At 38.2% G+C, this 18,431-nt stretch overlaps 1 protein-coding gene across 1 annotated transcript in view; it reads right to left on the bottom strand.

Annotated features, from left to right (window-relative positions):
- The window catches only part of LOC127410650 (potassium voltage-gated channel subfamily H member 1-like), an 84,155-nt gene extending 66,330 nt beyond the window's left edge, over window positions 1-17,825 (bottom strand). Inside the window, exons 1-6 of the mRNA XM_051645768.1 lie at window positions 17,699-17,825; window positions 13,461-13,584; window positions 12,119-12,225; window positions 11,371-11,499; window positions 10,882-11,000; window positions 9,447-9,839 (exon numbers count right to left, since the gene is read on the bottom strand). Of these exons, the coding sequence (XP_051501728.1) occupies window positions 9,447-9,839; window positions 10,882-11,000; window positions 11,371-11,499; window positions 12,119-12,225; window positions 13,461-13,584; window positions 17,699-17,771 (945 nt within the window). The 5' untranslated portion in view covers window positions 17,772-17,825. The remainder of the gene's footprint in view (window positions 1-9,446; window positions 9,840-10,881; window positions 11,001-11,370; window positions 11,500-12,118; window positions 12,226-13,460; window positions 13,585-17,698) is intronic.
- Window positions 17,826-18,431: the final 606 nt, after the last annotated feature.

The following is an 18,431-nucleotide window of genomic DNA, read 5'->3' as shown; positions in this document are numbered from 1 at the left end:
TTAAAGGGATAGTTCACAAAAAAATGCTCTTATCTGAGCATAAATTGAAATAGTTTGCAATAAAATCTAAATATATTGTTTTTATACTTATAATCCGAAAATGTAAATCAATAGTGTTATATATTTCCATAGTTATTTACTTGATTACGTCATTCGCAATGCTTCATACTAGGAATTGTTGTTCATGCCCTCATTAAAGACGTTAAGTACACAATCTTGTACCTTTGTCTTTTTGTCTGATATCCAAAGACTTCTTTGATTCAAATCAAAGTTTGTACTGTTATGATTCACCTAGGACCTGGTTGTTTTGGTTCATGGCTTAGAACATTTTTACAAAAGATTTTCTGAAATACCTCAGGAAAAAATGAATGGTTAAAATACTACGTTGCACTCTATTCCACAAACCCTAACCCTTTGTCACACACATACCGATTCATTTGCATGTAAGCAATAATTTAGCTAAATTCCTTAAATTCTTAAATTACCTTTAAATTCATTATCACTTACTGTATAAGTTTGTGCAATTACACATTTCTGAGGCAGCTTCCTTGTCAGTTTTCTGGCACTGGAAATGTTGAAAGAGAAGCATAATAAACTCCTCCTATTCCATATAAGCCCAAAACACATGCACTCTTCAAAAATTCTATCCAGGCACCTTTGGCATACCTTTCTACATTCTATGATTTGTAATGCACTAATCCTCATCTCGCATACTATAATACAGATCAGTCTGTGAATTGGGATCCAGCTATTTTCCTTAGGCCTGTACGATTCCAGAAATTTTGGAATCAACTTCGATTCTGATTTCTCGTTTCGGAATCGATTCCAAGAGTCGATTCCAGACTAATTTTCACGAACCTTTTTTGACTCCGAAAAAAATGGGAGGTGTCTCTCTTAATGAACAGTGCAATATAAATGTTCTTTGCACACTTTATGATAGCATGAATGACAAAAGACCTTGACATTTTCTAGTAATAGCTCAATTCTAGAAATAAATATAGGCCTATATGCAAATCCAAATGCATGAGGTTTCAATCCCATTGGATGCATTTGAGGGTAGTTAAGCTGAGCAGATGCATTACTTGAACTTCCTGTCATCTCCTGGTTGCAGACATGTGTTGTAGTATCGTTGAAGTTGTTATTGTATGCAATTTTCTGTCACAAATTTTGCATTTAATCCAAATGTGAAATTAATCGTTAATCCAAAGTGAAATACCAGCAGACTATATCGGGCTTGTGCGATTGCTTCATATAGATGAACAAATGGAGCAAATTCTACTGATGGCTGACTGACTGACTACAAAATCAGTCGGGAAATTATGATAGTTTAGCTGCAGTAATTTTATAATCCTTGAATTGTAATTTCAATTAGTGCTGTTAAGGCTTCTGGAATGTGTAGTCGTTTAGTTGTAGAGAAAAAAACATTCATATCACACCCATGAGCAGAGTCGATTCCCCCGAGCGGGATCGATTTCAAGCTTTGGAGTCAATTCTCGATCCCCAAGGCCTCAGAATCGAAGAATCCATTCTTTCTGGAATCGATTCAGAGCCCTAATATACACACTTGTTCAACTGTCCACCAAAGACCATACATTCAGCATCTCTTGATAAACAGGCATGTACTGATTATCAACAAACCGCTTTTGCAGCTTTATTAGTCTGTGTATGTCTTTTCTAATTGGGTGCTTTTAATACATGTCCTAATGTAAAGAAACTAACGTGTCAATTTGTTAAACTTAACCTCATAGTGAACATCAATTACCAGCCGTTTCAACACAAATCAACAAAAAACAAACACCAGACAGCGTGTATTATTCTCCATTAGATAGTTGTCACCTTGGGATCTAATTCGTGTTGTGTTGCATAATTCTCTAAGGATGCCGTTATTTATGGTGGTGCTCTGCTCTTTGGGCTGGTTCTGTTGGCCTCAAAGCCCGGCAGCAAGCGCAGACACATCTGATGAGCTTGAAGTAGCTTATCACTGTAAACTGGTGCTGACAGCCCCGCTGAAAAGCCATATGCCCATGGGCAAGATGAAAGCTAAAATTCTGCATGTGTGTGTGTGTGTGTGTGTGTGCGTAACACAGTGCTAATGGGAGGGAAGAGAGTCTGAGTGAGTGAATGTGCTGGTATCATATTCATTTGTAACTTGAGTTAGGGTGTTTGCATGTGTGTGTGTGGGGGGGGAGAGGGATGCAAAATTAAACTCAATTAAATATTGTTTGCTAAAATAAATGTATACAATTGAAAAACAGAACACTAACACGATCTTATAAGAATGCTTTTATAATAGGGGGCCTGGGTAGCTCAGCGAGTAAAGAAGCTGACTACCACCCCTGGAGTCGCAAGCTCGAATCCAGGGCGTGCTGAGTAACTCCAGCCAGGTCTCCTAAGCAACCAAATTGGCCCGGTTGCTAGGGAGGGTAGAGTAATATGGGGTAACCTCCTCGTGGTCGCTATAATGTGGTCATCGCTCTCAGTGGGGCACGTGGTGAGTTGTGCGTGGATGCCGCAGAGAATAGCGTGAAGCCTCCACACGCGCTATGTCTCCGTGGTAACGCGCTCAACAAGCCAAGTGATAAGATGCACAGACTGACGGTCTCAGATGTGGAGGCAACTGAGATTCGTCCTCCGCCACCTGGATTGGGGCGAGTCACTACGCCACCACGAGGACTTAAAGCGCATTGGGAATTGGGCATTCCAAATTGGGGGAAAAAAGGGGAGAAAATAAAAAGAAAATTAATAAAATAAAAAGAATGCTTTAATAATTTATGATAACAACATGTGAAAATGTTGTGAAATTCATCATAGCCATTTATTGAAAGGTTCTGACCTTTTAAAGGCCTTTTTCATCCAAAACTTTTGAAAATTTGATATAATTTACTTAACCATGTATCATTCCAAATCTATCCGTCTTCCTTTCTTCCATGGAACACAAAAGAAGAACACTGAAGAATGTCGAATGCATTGAAGAATTTTGACACTAGTATTTTTTTCCATAAAATAAAAGTGAATGTTGACTGAAGGAGTCAGTCCCAAACATCCTACCTAGTATTTCTTTTGTGTTCCACAGAACATTGAAAGTCATGTGCATTTGGAATTACATGAGGGTGTGTAAATGATGACAGAATTTTTATTTGGATGAACTGTTTCTTTAAAATCTGAGAGGGCACACTAAATATTTAGGGGTAGAAAAGGGTTTGGCTGACAAAAAAGGTTGGGAACCCCTGCTACATTGCATTATATTAAAAAAATATAATATTTTTATGTATATTTAATATTCATAAAAATAAATAATTGTTGAATACTGTGGAATGCAGCTGTGGAATGTAATGGCAGTTAACCGTGGAGAGAGAGCATGAGAGACTGTCCTCATCCTATGTGAAGTGACGGAAATTGATTGTGAGTTCAATTAAATGCAGGCAGACAGCTCAGTTTAAATTGTTAATATGGTCACAGATTGATTCAGACCAAAAGCTTCAGCACAGCGCACCAACTACAACCTAACCAGCACAGAGAAGCACGCACCATCGATTCAGTCCCCAACTACACCATAGCTTCACCCATTTTAAAGCCAGAGAGAAAGAGAGATAAAGCATCTAAGAGAGACAGAGATAAAGATCTATCTTTCACTTAGAGGCACTCAAACGCTTAAATAAAAATTCAAAGTGTGAATCTGATAGCGTGGAAATGAACTCTTAGCCCTGAATCAATGAAAGTTTGTGTGTGTGCTATGCTCACAAACGTCCCGATCAATTTTAATTAGCGCCAAAGATTTGCTCCGTTACAAGCTCAAATACTATCCCTCATGCAAAGCACTCAGATAAATGATTGGTTCAATGTAGCAGGGCTGTGATACCAACACTTGGCAAGCTATACATAGCTGTATCCTAAACGGGTATGTTTTGGTTAATTTAGAAGAATTTATACTGTAAATGTGACCAATGTTGAGGTCTGCTGCCCGACCCGAGTCTGACAGGATATGACAAATTGTCAGGTTTCAGGACAGGTTTGGGTCCATTTTCGTATATATGAATTACATTGAGTTTGCAAGTACAGTAATAAAAAAAAAAAATACTAGAATAAATATTGTATTTTTATTATTATTTAAGGGTCAATGACAAATTTAAAGGAATTTAAAGATGATGAAAAAAATCTTTAAAAATGTGGTCTAAAACGCATGTGCCAAGTTCTTACAAATGTAATTTTTGTTTTCATGTTGATTTCATATGCTTTTTAAACAATTTTATTCCATTTTTTTAGCATAACACTGGTATATTCAGGTAATTTTCTGGACCAATTGAATTTTTAAAGTTTTTTTTTTTTTTTAATAATTGAATAGACCCAGACAAAAAACAAATGTCACGTCACTGACCCTTTATACTTTTGTAACTCTATTGCGGATGTGTTGCTGTGATTTAAGAGAGGAATTAAACATGTTTTCAGGTTTGAATCGGGCTATTCCTGCAAATTAGATGCTACTGTTTGGGTTGGGTTGGGTCATGGTGTCTTGTTTATGGTCTGGGCTTTAGGGGCGTACAAAAAATCTACATAAGATAACACTTCACAATAAGGTTCCTTTTGTTAACATTAGTTAACAACATCAGTTAACATGAACTAACAATGAACAATACTTTTACAGCATTTATTAATCTTGTTGATTTTTTAAAATCAAAAGTTGTATTTGTTAACATTAGTTAATGCCCTATGAAGTAACATGAACTAACATGAACTAACAATGAACAATTGTATTTGTATTAATTAACATTTACGAAGATGAATAAATGCTGTAAAAAATAGATTGACCAATGATTGTTCATGATACCTAATGCATTTGCTAATGTTAACAAATAGAACCTTATTGTAAAGTGTTACCCAAAATCTTAAAGGAGACCTATTATTGCCCTTTTTACAAGATGTAATATAAGTCTCAGGTGTCCCCAGAATGTGTCTGTGAAGTTTCAGCTCAAAATACCCCATGGATCATTTATTATACCATGTTGTAAATGCCTCTTTTTGGGTGGAATCAAAAACACGCTGTTTTCGTGTGTGTCTCTTTAAATGTAAATGAGCTGCTGCTCCCCACCGCCTTTCCGGAAGAGGGCTGTGCCTTTACAGCTCGTGCTTTGGATACTACAGCAACAACAAATCAGACTACAGTCTGTGCAGATGTGCTGGCCTTTGCAAGTAAACATTCCACTTTTAGTACAACTCTCGTATGTTCACAGAAAACGTACATAGTTTTCATAACGACATAGCTCTGGTCTCCGTGAATACAATCAGAGACAATGGTAACTGACAGTAAGCGTTTTCGGGTTAAAAATTAAAAATAAGGACATAGCTCTGTTCTCCATGAATACAATCAGAGACAATGGTAACTTCAGCTGCATTAGCCGTAGCATCAGCTAACAAGCACATTCGGAAAGGCCATTTGCAAACATTCACAAAATATAAAGTGCGATACTTACATCTTCAGGATATAAAGCTGGAACACGAACAGTTGGTACTGATCCATGCTTGAGAATCAAATTTTTGGAAAATGTTCTGCTTTATATTGACCCTCATTCACAAAGCAGTCCGGTGTAAAATGATTTGCACAAACATACACAAATTTTGGTATGTTTTGGGGCACATGTGCTTCAAAAACAAAACTTGTCCACTGCGTCTTCAGTGGCTATGATGCCGGGAGTACATGAAGACTCTTATGTTCACTTTTACAGCCAACAACAGAACACGTATGACGCTTACGAAGCTGAGACATTATTCTTCTCACCGTAGCTGCTCCAGCGTGGAAATAATTGGCGGACTGTGTGTAGATCACTCAGGGGGGATCTATGATAATAGGGTGGAGTCCATCACCAGTCGTGGGCGGGGCCTGCTCTAAAGTGACGTCACGTTAGAGCAGAAATGAAAACCAATCACTTTGAGACACTGTTTTAGATTAACAGAAATATAAGAAAGAGGAGTGGGTGGACTTTTAACATTGTAGGGTGGTTGTGTACACACACTGCCGACTCACATTTATGTTCAAACACCATGTAAAAGTGAATTTTGCATAATAGGTCCCCTTTAAAGCTACATTATGTTAGATTTTTTTTGTTAGAAATGAACAAAATTTAATTAATGAGCAAGTACACCAACAATCCGTCTTCCAAACCATGTTTTTGCCTTACCCCAATTCACTATGGTAAGCCTATAATAATGATTTATATTTTAGAGCTGTCAGGATGGATTTGGCGGGAAATTGCATACTTCCCCCAGTCATCCGTGCGTGTTTACGTCATGTCCATAAATAAAGAAAAGAAGGTCCAGCTACTACAGCGTATGTATATGTGCGGTGATAGGTGTGGTAGTAGTTTGAAGCTGAAAGCTTGTAGCCACAAAAAATGAGCAACATTACCCATGGATCGTTCCAAATAGCAACCCTCTGGGGAATCACCCGTTTTCAAAATAAAGAAACCTTGAACTGAGAAGAGTCTGCAAGCAAAAAGAGAAAGCGACAGAGCCCGTAATAAAACACAAACCAACATCGGACTGGCTTTTAAGAAGTGGTGATAACGCCGAGATCTGAAAGGATTTAAAACCGTCCCAGAGATGGCTTTTACTTGCTTGACAGGTAAGATATTTTATTGGACCGATAGTTAGCCAGAAAGCTCTTTTAGCGCAGTAGTTCGATAGATAGTGTTAGCCACTCTAATGGGGCATTTTATTATGGATTGTAATACTGCAGTGCTTGATTTCATTTTCAAGGAAGGACAATGGAAATGTTTTTACATTATGCTGGTAACAATGCCAATCTTTAAACCAGTTACTACCTTAGTCTATTTGCCTGCTAGCAAATTTTCAATAGTTGACACCATTTGAATTTATCTGACATGACTAGCAATCATTGTCTAATATCAGCGTTGCCTAACTTTTGTAACGTTATTTATTTTGAAACAATTGTTTTCATTAAGTCAAAACAACTGTGGAAGATGCTACCTACCTGCTAATAAGACATATTTCTTCCTTTCATTATTTATTTTTATTTATTTATTTTGGGATGAGGGGACGAGTTTTGTTGTTGTTAGTGACATTCGCTCTGATAAGTTGATCACCTGTAACCATGGTTACACCGATACTCCAACCATTAGATTCATCCGCGTAGAAGAGCAGAGCCGATGCCCAACTAACGTAATTACCAAAACAATGTTCCTCCGCAAGCAATTTGCAGTTCTATGCTTCAATCGCTAGAGGGCCAAAAGTTGTATAGTGTAGCTTTAATTAAAACAAAATCTTAATTGACATGAAATGCATAAAATGGTTGTTACTGAAAATGCAGCATATACAGATGCATGTTCTTGCCATTTCTATCTCTGTATGTTAACATTATTGTGTAAATGACAAATGGCTGTGGTCCAGTTTTTGTAAGCACATCGCTGTTGGCTTTGGCAATCTCTCCTGTGCTGAGATTTTCTGTTCAACACTGATCTAAGATCAGTTTTGCTATTTAACTGCGGCTCTTTAACAAGTGCATTTTGGGGGGCCTGGGAAGCTCAGCAAGTAAAGACGCTGACTACCACACCTGGAGTCGCAAGTTTGAATCCAGGGCGTGCAGAGTGACTCAAGTCAGGCTTCCTAAGCAACCAATTGGCCCGGTTGCTAGGGTGGGTAGAGTCATGTTGGGTTAACCTCCTCGTGGTTGCCATAATGTGGTTCTCGCTCTCGTTTGGGCGCTTGGTAAGATGTGCATGGATGCAACAGAGAATAGCGTGAAGCCTTAACACACGCTAAGTCTCCACAGTAACATGCTCAACAAGACACGTGATAAGATGCGCGGATTGATGGTCTCAAACGCAGAGGCAACTGAGATTCGTCCTCTGCCACCTGGATTGAGGCGAGTCACTACACCGCCACGAGGGCATTTTAAGTGCCATTTTTAATTTGGCCGACCCCTGCACTGGACCGATTAAAATCAGACAACACCCAACATAGAACAGCACTGAAACAAAGCTAGCTGAACTGCTGATTCTTCCTAGAAGTACTCGTTTAGCCAGGTGAAGTATAAAACAAAAAGCAAAAAAACAATTAGAGCCAACACATTTCACATTTCTCTCTGTAGTCTGAAAGTATTTCCCTCAGTTCACTTGCAAACTTCTTATCCTCTTTTATCTTGCCTTTTATTCAAATCTTACATAAAGTGCCAGTCTTTGAAATTATTTTAGTCTGCTGCTTTATTTAAACAGTTCCTATTGTATATATCCTTACTTTAAACATTGTGAGAAACAAGCAATAAACTTTAGCATACTGGAAAATCTGAGCACAAACATAATTCTGTCATAATTCTGTAACCACAGCCGCTGAATATTAAACAGAAAACATACAGAGGTGTTGACTGTGATCTGATCAAAACCTATTTTGAACTCGGCTCAAACCTTACTTTGTCAGTTTGCCCTGATCCATCTCTATCCATATTCTCTTCCTTGATTGTTTGTTAAAGCAATAGTTTACCCAAAAACGTAATTCTCTCATCATTTACTCACTCTCATGCCATTCCAGATGTGTATGATTTTCTTTCTTCTGCAGAACACAAATGAAGATTTGTAGGTCTGTAGGTCCATACAATGCAAGTGAATGGCGGCCAGAACTTTAAAGCTCTAAAAAGCATATAAAAGCAGCATAAAAGTAATCCATACGGCTCCAGTAGTTAAATCCATATCTTCAGAAGCGAAATGATAGGTGTTGGTGAGAAACAGATCAATATTTAAGTCCTTTTTTACTATAAATCTCCACCTTTGACCACCCCTGACCAGTAGGTGGAGATATGCACTAAGAATGTGAATGTGGAAGTGAAAGTGGAGATCTGTTTCTCACCCACACCTTTTCTATCATTTTAGAAGACATGGATTAAACCACGGGAGTCATATGTATTATTTTTATGCTGCCTTTATATGCTTTTTGGAGCTTCAAAGTTCTGGTGACCATTCACTTGCATTGTATGGACCTACAGAGCTGAGATATTCAAAAAATCTTCATTTGTGTTCTGCAGAAGAAAGAAAGTCATACACATCTGGGATTGCATGATGGTGAGTAAATGATGAGAGAATTTTCATTTTTGGGTGAACTACTCCTTTAAAGCAATAATGATTTTACCACAGGAAAGGGGTAAAATCACTGTTATGCACGGACTCGGGTGGCTTATTTCTTTTATAAAATAGTGGCAACAGCAATGTCATCAGAGACACCAGCAATATGTTAATATCAATGATCAATAAATAGAGGCATTTCTTAATGATAACTGGAAAAAAAATCCTCTGTTAAATAATGTAGTTTAGTAACTGTTGTTTCCGGTTGTCAAGCAATGTACCAACTTGGTGCATTAATAAAGAATGTGCTGACACAGGTCTGCATAGCTTTCTAGTCGTTTTACAACAGCTTCAAATGTACTGAACATCATTTGTACTGACCTCATCCACGTTTTCAAAGGCGTTGATGACATCATAAGGCAAACACGACAGCAGGTCAATCACAAACCAGGTTTTCAAGTAATTCATGCGAATCAGTTTCGGGTCAGATATCACTTCCCCGGCCGGGCCCACAAAAGTTGTGTGGAAGTTCAGTACAATATCCACGAGAAAGATCACATCCACAATACTGTCCACCACCAGCCACGTGACATTGTTCTGCTTGGTCTTAAACGAGACATTATAAGGGACCATGATGGCCGTATAGAAGGTAAGAATAAGGATAACCCAGTCCCAGGTGGTCTTAAAGGCACAGTAGTGCAGGATGATGTGAGGGGGGGTCTTGGGCGTCTCTTGTTTGTATTGGGGGAGGATTTCTGAGCCCAGCTGGAGAACCTGTGGAGGAAAGAAAGGCCATGAATGGTCATTTTTCAGTGCTGATCTATGTTGAGAGGAAGAGCGATGACCGTCTCGCCTGTAATGCTTCTTACAGAGAAAAATCACTCTGTAAAACATCTTATCACGTCTGTTTAACGGATACAGATGAAGCATTGTCTCTAAAATAGACTTTTAATGGAGATTTTGGATAAATCATTCAAGGCTAAATTTATGGAGACATAACATATGAAACTTCTGTCATCATTTACTCACCCTCATCTCAAACCCGTTCATTCTTTCTTTTAACACTAAAGGAGATGTTATGTAAGCTCATAAAAGTTTTAAGAGAAACAGATCGGCACATAGATTTTTACCCATTACCCCAAATTTGTGTTGGATGTAAGCACCTTAACTGGCACTCTTTTCAGCATATCCAATGTAAGCAAGTGTTGTGTACATGCCTGTTTATACTTTGACTTCAAAAGCAGAGAATAACCCATTGATTTCCAATCTTGTGTAAACACGTTTTCTCGTGTTGTCAGATTTTTTGGTAGTTATCAGCATATTGGTGTGCATGTAAATGCACTAACTGACATCAAAACTGGGGCCGCATTTGAACGTGCATAAGCACAAATTAGATTTGATAGCTATGGTGGAGGGGAACTTGATCTACTTTAGTGGTCCACAACAGGAAAAAAAAAGTCATGTGGGTTTGGAACAACATGAGAATGATAAAATTATGCCAGAATTTTCATTTTAGGGTGAACTATCCCTTTAAGTATAGACACCACTTAATCAACAAATCAACAGATAAACATGAAAACACATAAGAAACCAGTGAGTTCACTCTTCACATTCATCACCCAAAATCTTATTAATCTCCTTGCAGAGGGGTGAGTGTGTAGTAGGGAAACACACATAGTGAGATTATAGCTGCCCTAGTGTTAGTTTGATCTGTGTCATGGATAGATGCAAATGCATGCTGACACACACCAGAGTCACTCACAGGTGTAAAATGAATTTATCAGCCCAACACACACAGAGACAGAGACAGACGAACCTCTGCAAGTCGTGAGTGCTTATGTACATTCTCTCCCTTGTGTACGGTGGGCTGCAGTTGCTGTAGAACCCCTCGACTGCTGGTCAGAGCTCTGGTCAAACGAGCAAACTTCCCCCAGCCTAAACACAGATAACACACACATTCATATGCACACTCAAATGCATTATATTACACTCAAAGCAGGGGTCCCACATCTTTTGACAAATGGATTTTCATGATTTTTCCACTAGTATAGCACAAAAATGTGTTTTCATTATAGTCCTAGAAATTTCCATTTCCATTACTTTTCCAGGCCTGAAAGTTACATTTTTAAAATCTCCTGATATTTCCAGGTTTTCCATGACCATGGAAGCCTTGTCATAGACTCCCAAACTCACATAAACAAACATACATCCCTGTACACATGGATGCATTCTGCCCCAGTTTTTAAACTAAAAACGAGATCACGCATGTAATATAAACAACTTAATTCATCTGGACAACTCATACCTTTGGAGGAGTCGTCCTCGATTGGCTGTTTGAATGCTGTGATGTCACTAAATGTACACAGGAAGAGCACTACCTTCTCCTGTTCGTTTCTTATAGGTGCAATTTTCACAAAGAACCATACCGGTGTTCCTTAGAAGACACAAACACACATTTAAACAGCCCGTTATTCTCCATGCACCTGTGTGTAAATGTGTGTAAATCTGACAGATGAAATGTCATTGGAAAAGTACTTTCTCTACTGAAGTGAAAATTGTCTTGCCTTTGTTGAACAGGTTAATGCATATTCAATAAGATATTAGCATAACAAATGTATGCACCAGGATTGCTGTGTTCCTGGTCCCGATAGACCTTATTCACAGCAGTGCCATCTTTGATTTTTGATGGAAATAACAACAAGGCTGTGAGGTATAGACTTACAGTCTCTTCAAAGGGTTATGCAGTTGTTTAAAGTGTTTTTGGAATGTTCCATTGACGAAACATTGAAAAAATAACTTTCCAAGAAATTTCAGTAGATAAAACACTCAAGATAACAGAGAAAATCAGATGTGGTCTAGGAGCTTTTTTGATATCTTTTTACAGAGCATGTCGTTAAAGAGACGGTAAGTCTGTCCCTCACAGCCTTGTTTTCATTCCCATCAAAAATCCAAAATGGCACAACTGTGAATAAGGTGTATACTCACAGCTCAATTGTGTGAGCGTGTGTGTGTGTGTGTGTGTGTGTGTGTGTGTGTGCAGCTGTGGTTCTCACGGTTTTTCTTGTACATCAAGATCTCAAACGAGTTCATCTCATAGTTCTCGAAAGTCAGCCGAACTTTTTCACATGTGTCCTTATCTGTGAGCTCTCCATACATAAAGCTGACAGACAAAAATAAATGCACATTACAATCAGAGGCAATATTTAGATTAGTATTTTTCACTGGCCAAACTGTAAACTGTTATATTGGGTCCCCCTATTCTGTAATATATTGTTACATCCAGAGTCCAAAAGTGTCAAATGCTTGCACAAATTGGCTTTGGCTAGCAAATAGAACGCTAGTTGGCCGGTAACTTTATTTATATATATCCACAGTTTTCCTGAGCAACCACTGGGCGGTGCCATGGTGATTCTATTGGCCTGTTTTCTGTTTCTGGTCTCGAGACACGATGTAAAACTAAACAAAATAGTGATCCAGATGGAAAACAACAGCCATTTAAGTGTTATTTGGACTGAATCGAATCAAACTGCCTTCTAAAGAAAATATTAGTCATGACATGTCTTCTAACTACTTTTTCCTTAGTGGAAATTTATCAGCATAAGTTTGTCCAGAATGCCTGAAGCTTTTTCCCCCAGAACTCCATGTGTTGACACATATGTGGAATATTCCACGCATTAAGCAGCCAAAACAAATATATTTGTTACAAACCCTTAATAAGTCTTCACATATTTGTGACAGGTGTAGTTTTACTGTATTTCATAAGAAATATTTATCGCAGGTAATTTATCTCAATTCACCCTCAGTTGTAGCAAAAAGTTAATTTTGGACCTTGGCTACAACCTTGTTTTATATCATTTTTGTGGTGATCTAATTTATATTTTTAATCAATCCTTCAAAGTTGAAGTCCAACTTTGCTTTGATTAAAGAGAGAGAGGAAGGGAGGGAGGGAGGAGTGTTGAGTTGTATGTTCCAGAGGCTCTATACTTGAATGCCTCTTTGAGGTGTCTGTGACTCTGAGCTTGTCTTGTGTTTAGCATTATCAGTGTAAAGCCGAAGTACAAGGCTTGCTGTGCACATTGTATATCAACACTTAGGGCAGCATCTTTCATCGACAACTAAACTACATCCCTGCAAAAGACATGCACCATTGCAATTCTACTGCTGACATTCAGCCAATGTAATAACAGACACATGGGCAGTTAAGGAAAATTGCATACAGTGTACACTACAGAATATTTTGCTACATAAGCATGATGACCATTTCTGAGGTACATTTAAAGTGTACATTTATTTACTACAGTTGCACTCCCCACATACAGTACTATATAGCACTTTTCTAAAGAGATATGAAAAAGTACATTAAAATATTCTTAATGTGTTCGTAAAGTCTAATACCTGCAAGTGCTACTTTTCTGCATGACCTCAGCGCGATGGTAGCCAGACAGCTTACAAAAGCCATCATTGCTGTAAACGATGGGCCAGTCTACGATCTGGGCGTTCCCCAGCACAAAGTTGGAGTCTGTGAAGAGAGTACAGGAGGGTATGGGGAGGAAGCAGATGAGAGGAACCAGGGGCAAGGTTAACAGTGAAAAAGCTGGAGGTCAGTCGCTATGGTAATGTCACATGAGGTTGGATGGGTGGACACTGTCATTGCACTGATCTGACGTGATATGACAACACTGAGTATTTACAAAGTCCCTTTAAGGCAAGTCAGTTCACTTGCTGGCCATATTGGTAACACCACCTGTCAAGGAAGTACAACTCCTATCTACTTGAATGGGGAAAGATCGAAATCTCTAAAAGTGTAGGTCAAGATTACATTCAATAAATATATTTCAAATCAGGAATAAATTATGACAGAAACTGTATCATAAATTGTGCTTCTTTAGCTCAAATCATGCAAAAACATTATTTTCAAGCCAGTCAAGCTAATGTACATGTAGAGTAAAAAAAAAACAAACAGCTGATTGGCTCTTTTTACTGCAAAGCGGGACTACAGCTGCCATAATTAGCGCTACGACTTTTCACATTCATACATACACTATTTGAGTGGCCCATATCCTCCCGTTATAATGGGCTGTATCTAGAACGTAACCTTCCAGGAGCCAAAGTCTCACGAGAGTCTCTTTCGCTGTTACTAAAGTTAAGGTTAGGGTTAGATTTAGGGGTAGGGTTAAGGTTAGGTTTAGGGGTAGGTGTAAGGTTTCTGTGGGACTTACAAACAAACACAATAAACACAGTGAGTGAACGTCGCATGCGAATCTCACGAGACTTTCGGCAACCAGATGGTTACTTTCTAAACACGACCAGTATTTAGAGAATCTCATATATATTTTTAATGGTCTATAATTTAGATGTTTAAGCATAGCAGTGCTGCTATTGCAAATAAATGAGCCTTACATTACACTATAGCCACTTTCAAACTATGTAACTCTATAAATCTTTCAGCTTTTACATGCCAGTGAGAACCTCCTGCCCAGATACAATGCTCTACTGTACTGTATATGTTAAGGAACATTTATGGTAACTCAGACTGGTCTCAGCCACAGACGACATGCCCACGAACAATCCACAGACCATACAACAGATGGCCTGATGCATGTTTATATCAGTCAATAAAGAACTAGCAGTTGGATTTGCCAAAGTTTGTGAGGTTCATGGCACCACATCCTTTAGAGTTTTGTTTGAGACACATTGTATCGTGTAAATCAGACATGCTGGAGTACACCTGTACATTCCTCTCTGTTTTCAGGGTTATATGCGATTTTAGATTTAGCTGCCTCTAAAAGTCACTAAAAAGCAAGTATGGTTGATTGCACATGATGTTCCCTTAGAGTTTAATTGGATGGTTCTTGGCCGGTATAAGCTGCAGTGTGGACCAAATGTCAAAAGTCTGGCTGTGTAAAACTAATTTCTCTGTCAACAAGTCTGTGAGAAAGTGGCTAAAACACCCAACCTGATAGCCTCAACACCTTAATAAACAAGTCAAACCCTTGTTCTCCATATGCACAACAGGAACCTTTGCAGACTTTGTTTCTGGCATTCTTGAGAGTCAGGAAGTCAGACTGTCATTCAATCAAGTCATACCACCAACTCTCAAGAGTTTTTTGTTGAAAACCCTCTGCATCAGGCTTACCCCCTCTCCTTGACATACACAATTCCTCTGTAGCATGTTCCACCTCGATCACCTTGCTTTAACCTTTCTTGCGACATCTCTCAATGTTTGTGGCTAGCGTGTTAAGCAGACTATCAGCTGATTAGATGACAACAGTGATTTGACAGCTGCTGAGTAAGCCAGTGGCACTTTTAACAAAGTCTATCTCAAAGCTTGAGCAAGCTCACGGTAACATTATACAACCTGTAATCCGATATGTGAGAATTAAAAACATCTAGTCAGTCACAAATTAGGGACAGCAAAGCCTCTTCCAGTATATCATTACTTCAGACAACTCTCAGTAACATAAAAACAGTAAACATAATGTTGATTTTTATCGGTCTGACAATTTTTCATTTTGGATGAAAGAAATAACATGCAATCAATCAAACATAATCAAAGCAATAGAGTTCTGATATTGTTTTACATCATAAAATAATCCTTCGCCTCATTCAGATATAATAACATGAATGGCAAATGTTTTTAATTTTGACTGCAAACATGACAGAAACACACACACAAACACACATTTCATCTTTCTATTGCTAATGCTTGGGAAGGGTAAATGTGAGATGAACAAGCGTCCTGTCAGACAGAAAATGAAAGGGCGGTAACAGAATCAGAAATGAAGGATACTATCTATGATATAAAGTTCATTTTAGAGCATGATGGTGGATTTGCCACAGAGCACAGTTGTTCTCTACTGAGCATAAACACAGGAAGTGCACTCCACACTGATCACTAAAAAGTGCATTAAACAAACACACACATACGTGGACTCACACGCAGCACTATGGAGGAAAAACGTTCCATGCCAACATTTGTTATTTTACAGCACGTGCTGTCAGCGCTGAATGAGGACCAGAGAGCAAAATCTACATGGTTATTTTTATCATAACCGGCTAAGCAACTTGTAAATATTAACAGAACTGGTAGACCACTAACAGGACAAAGGGGTTTTATAATGTTTTTAGAAGTCAGACTATAAGTTTGTAAATTAACAGAAATTGGTATAGAACAATAGTTCATGTAGAAAGGGAAATAGTAGGATAGACAGAAGAGAGAGAAAAAGAGGGAGGGAGGGAGGGAGGGAAAGATAAAGCGACACACAGAGAGAGAGAGAGAAAGAGAGAGAGAGAGAGAGAGAGAGACATAATGGAGGGATGAAATAGTTTTAAAAAACACAGGTGTTCTGCTCAGTAAGGTTTATACCTGTGTGTCTATGTGATAATGTCCAAACTGGAAGTTAAAGAAAACAGAAAAAGAGTTAAAATAACACATACACACACCATAGAGGAAGAGGCAGTTTCCTCCCTCCTTGCTCAGATTACCATCATTCATACCCGAGTTCTTCTCCAAGAGGATCATATAGTACTATATGACCGAGCAGGTCATATTGACATCAGTGCATTTAGAAGTGTAAAGTCTAGGGATTCTTGGAAAAGATTTTAGGTCTTACTTAAATGGATGGACAGAGGTGGTGCCCCCTGCCAGTCTCTTATTCCTGATACACTGTTTAGGTGCTTATATTTCCATGATGTTCCCTAACTAAACTCCATAAGAGAACTGGTCCTGATAGATAAATATCTCTAAGAAAATATGTGTTCTTTTACAGGACCTTACAGAGGGTGCAAGAACACCATCTGATCTTACAGACAGTGTTGGTGAAGATGCTCAGTCAATTCCCAACTTTTCAGCAGTCTTAAATATTAATTACAATTAAATATTTATTTAGCTTAAAGTTGTTCTCTATTCACACAAATCATGCTGATGGAAGGATGTCTGAGAACAACTCAAATGGGGAAAGAGCTGCACATGCAGTCAACTGGAGTACACCCTAATCTCAGTGTTTCTGTAACCTACAGAAAATTATTCTGGAAGCTACAGAAGTGTGACCAAACCTTCCAGCCCCTGGTCAGCCTTTAATAAAATCTTACCCCTTTAAAAACATAAAAAAACAAAAATAATAATAATAATAATAATAATAATAATATATATATATATATATATATATATATATATATATATATATATATATATATATATATATATATATATATATATATATATATATATAATGACCTTTATTCACTGTAAATATATACACTATTTAAAATATTGGAATCCTATTACAATCAAGCGTCCTAGACTGATAATTACACAATTTAAAGGAAAAACGTATAAGCTTTTACACAACTAAAGCGCACATTTAACTTGCTTTTCTCATTTTTCTAGTCGTTGTATCAAAATTTCTTATGTCATGTAAATTTACTCGGATGGATTTGTTTTCTCTACACGTGAAGAGATGGGTTTAACTTTGTGTTGCCTAGTTATCCACACAAAAGTATAATTATTTTTATTTAAAGGTTTGCAATACGTCTCTAATTTACACCAAAAAGTTTTTTTCTTTATCTGCGACACTAGCCCTGATAATCTTGCTGTTTGTGAATGCATATGCTGGACGTGTGGTGCGTCTTACCGTTAGACCGTCGGACAATATTTTCCAAAAATGTGTTTTGTGGGGCCACTAGTCCTCTGCGTCCCCCGGCCATCGCGGCGGGTCATGCGCTCCCGTTTGAATCCGGACCGGTCAGCATGAAGCACCCGCACACATCTCTGGTGTGTCCGCACACATCCACATGCCGCTGCCGCATCCAGTGATGTGGGGACCCGGGACTCTCCTATCGCTCTCCCATCTCCACCCCACTGATGCTCCGTGAACGAAACAGCGCCTTCTATTGATTCACATTTCAAAATAGCAGGTGTAAACAATGTGAATCAATAGATGGCGCTGTTTTGTTAGTTACACAGTGTTACGCTTAATAAAATATACTAATTCAGATCTTTGACCGCCATCTGCTGGTGCAAGTGTGTAGATAACTACACTGGAAGCACACGTACATCACACAGACGTTTATTTGATGGGCGTTTTTATATCTGGAAGCCTTTTTTTATTTTTTATTTATTTTTTTACGTTGTTTGCTTATCAGCAATACGTCTATAAGACGTGTGTCATTAAGTATGTCTTGGATGTCAATAAGACATTCAGCAGATGTTGATGAGACTTTTTAGAAATTGTTTGTAAATCTGATTTTTTTAAGATGTTTAGCAGATATTAATTAGATTGTGTTGTTGTTGTTGTTGTTGTTTTGTTTTTTTTCACCAGACTTTTCTAAATGTAGGCTATGCATTTAATACGTCTACATACACAT

Source organism: Myxocyprinus asiaticus, chromosome 20 (genome assembly GCF_019703515.2).
Source record: "Myxocyprinus asiaticus isolate MX2 ecotype Aquarium Trade chromosome 20, UBuf_Myxa_2, whole genome shotgun sequence".
Taxonomy (NCBI): Eukaryota; Metazoa; Chordata; class Actinopteri; order Cypriniformes; family Catostomidae; genus Myxocyprinus; species Myxocyprinus asiaticus.
The sequence above is the reverse complement of the archived record's forward strand: the minus strand, read 5'-3'. Positions and strand labels throughout refer to the sequence as shown.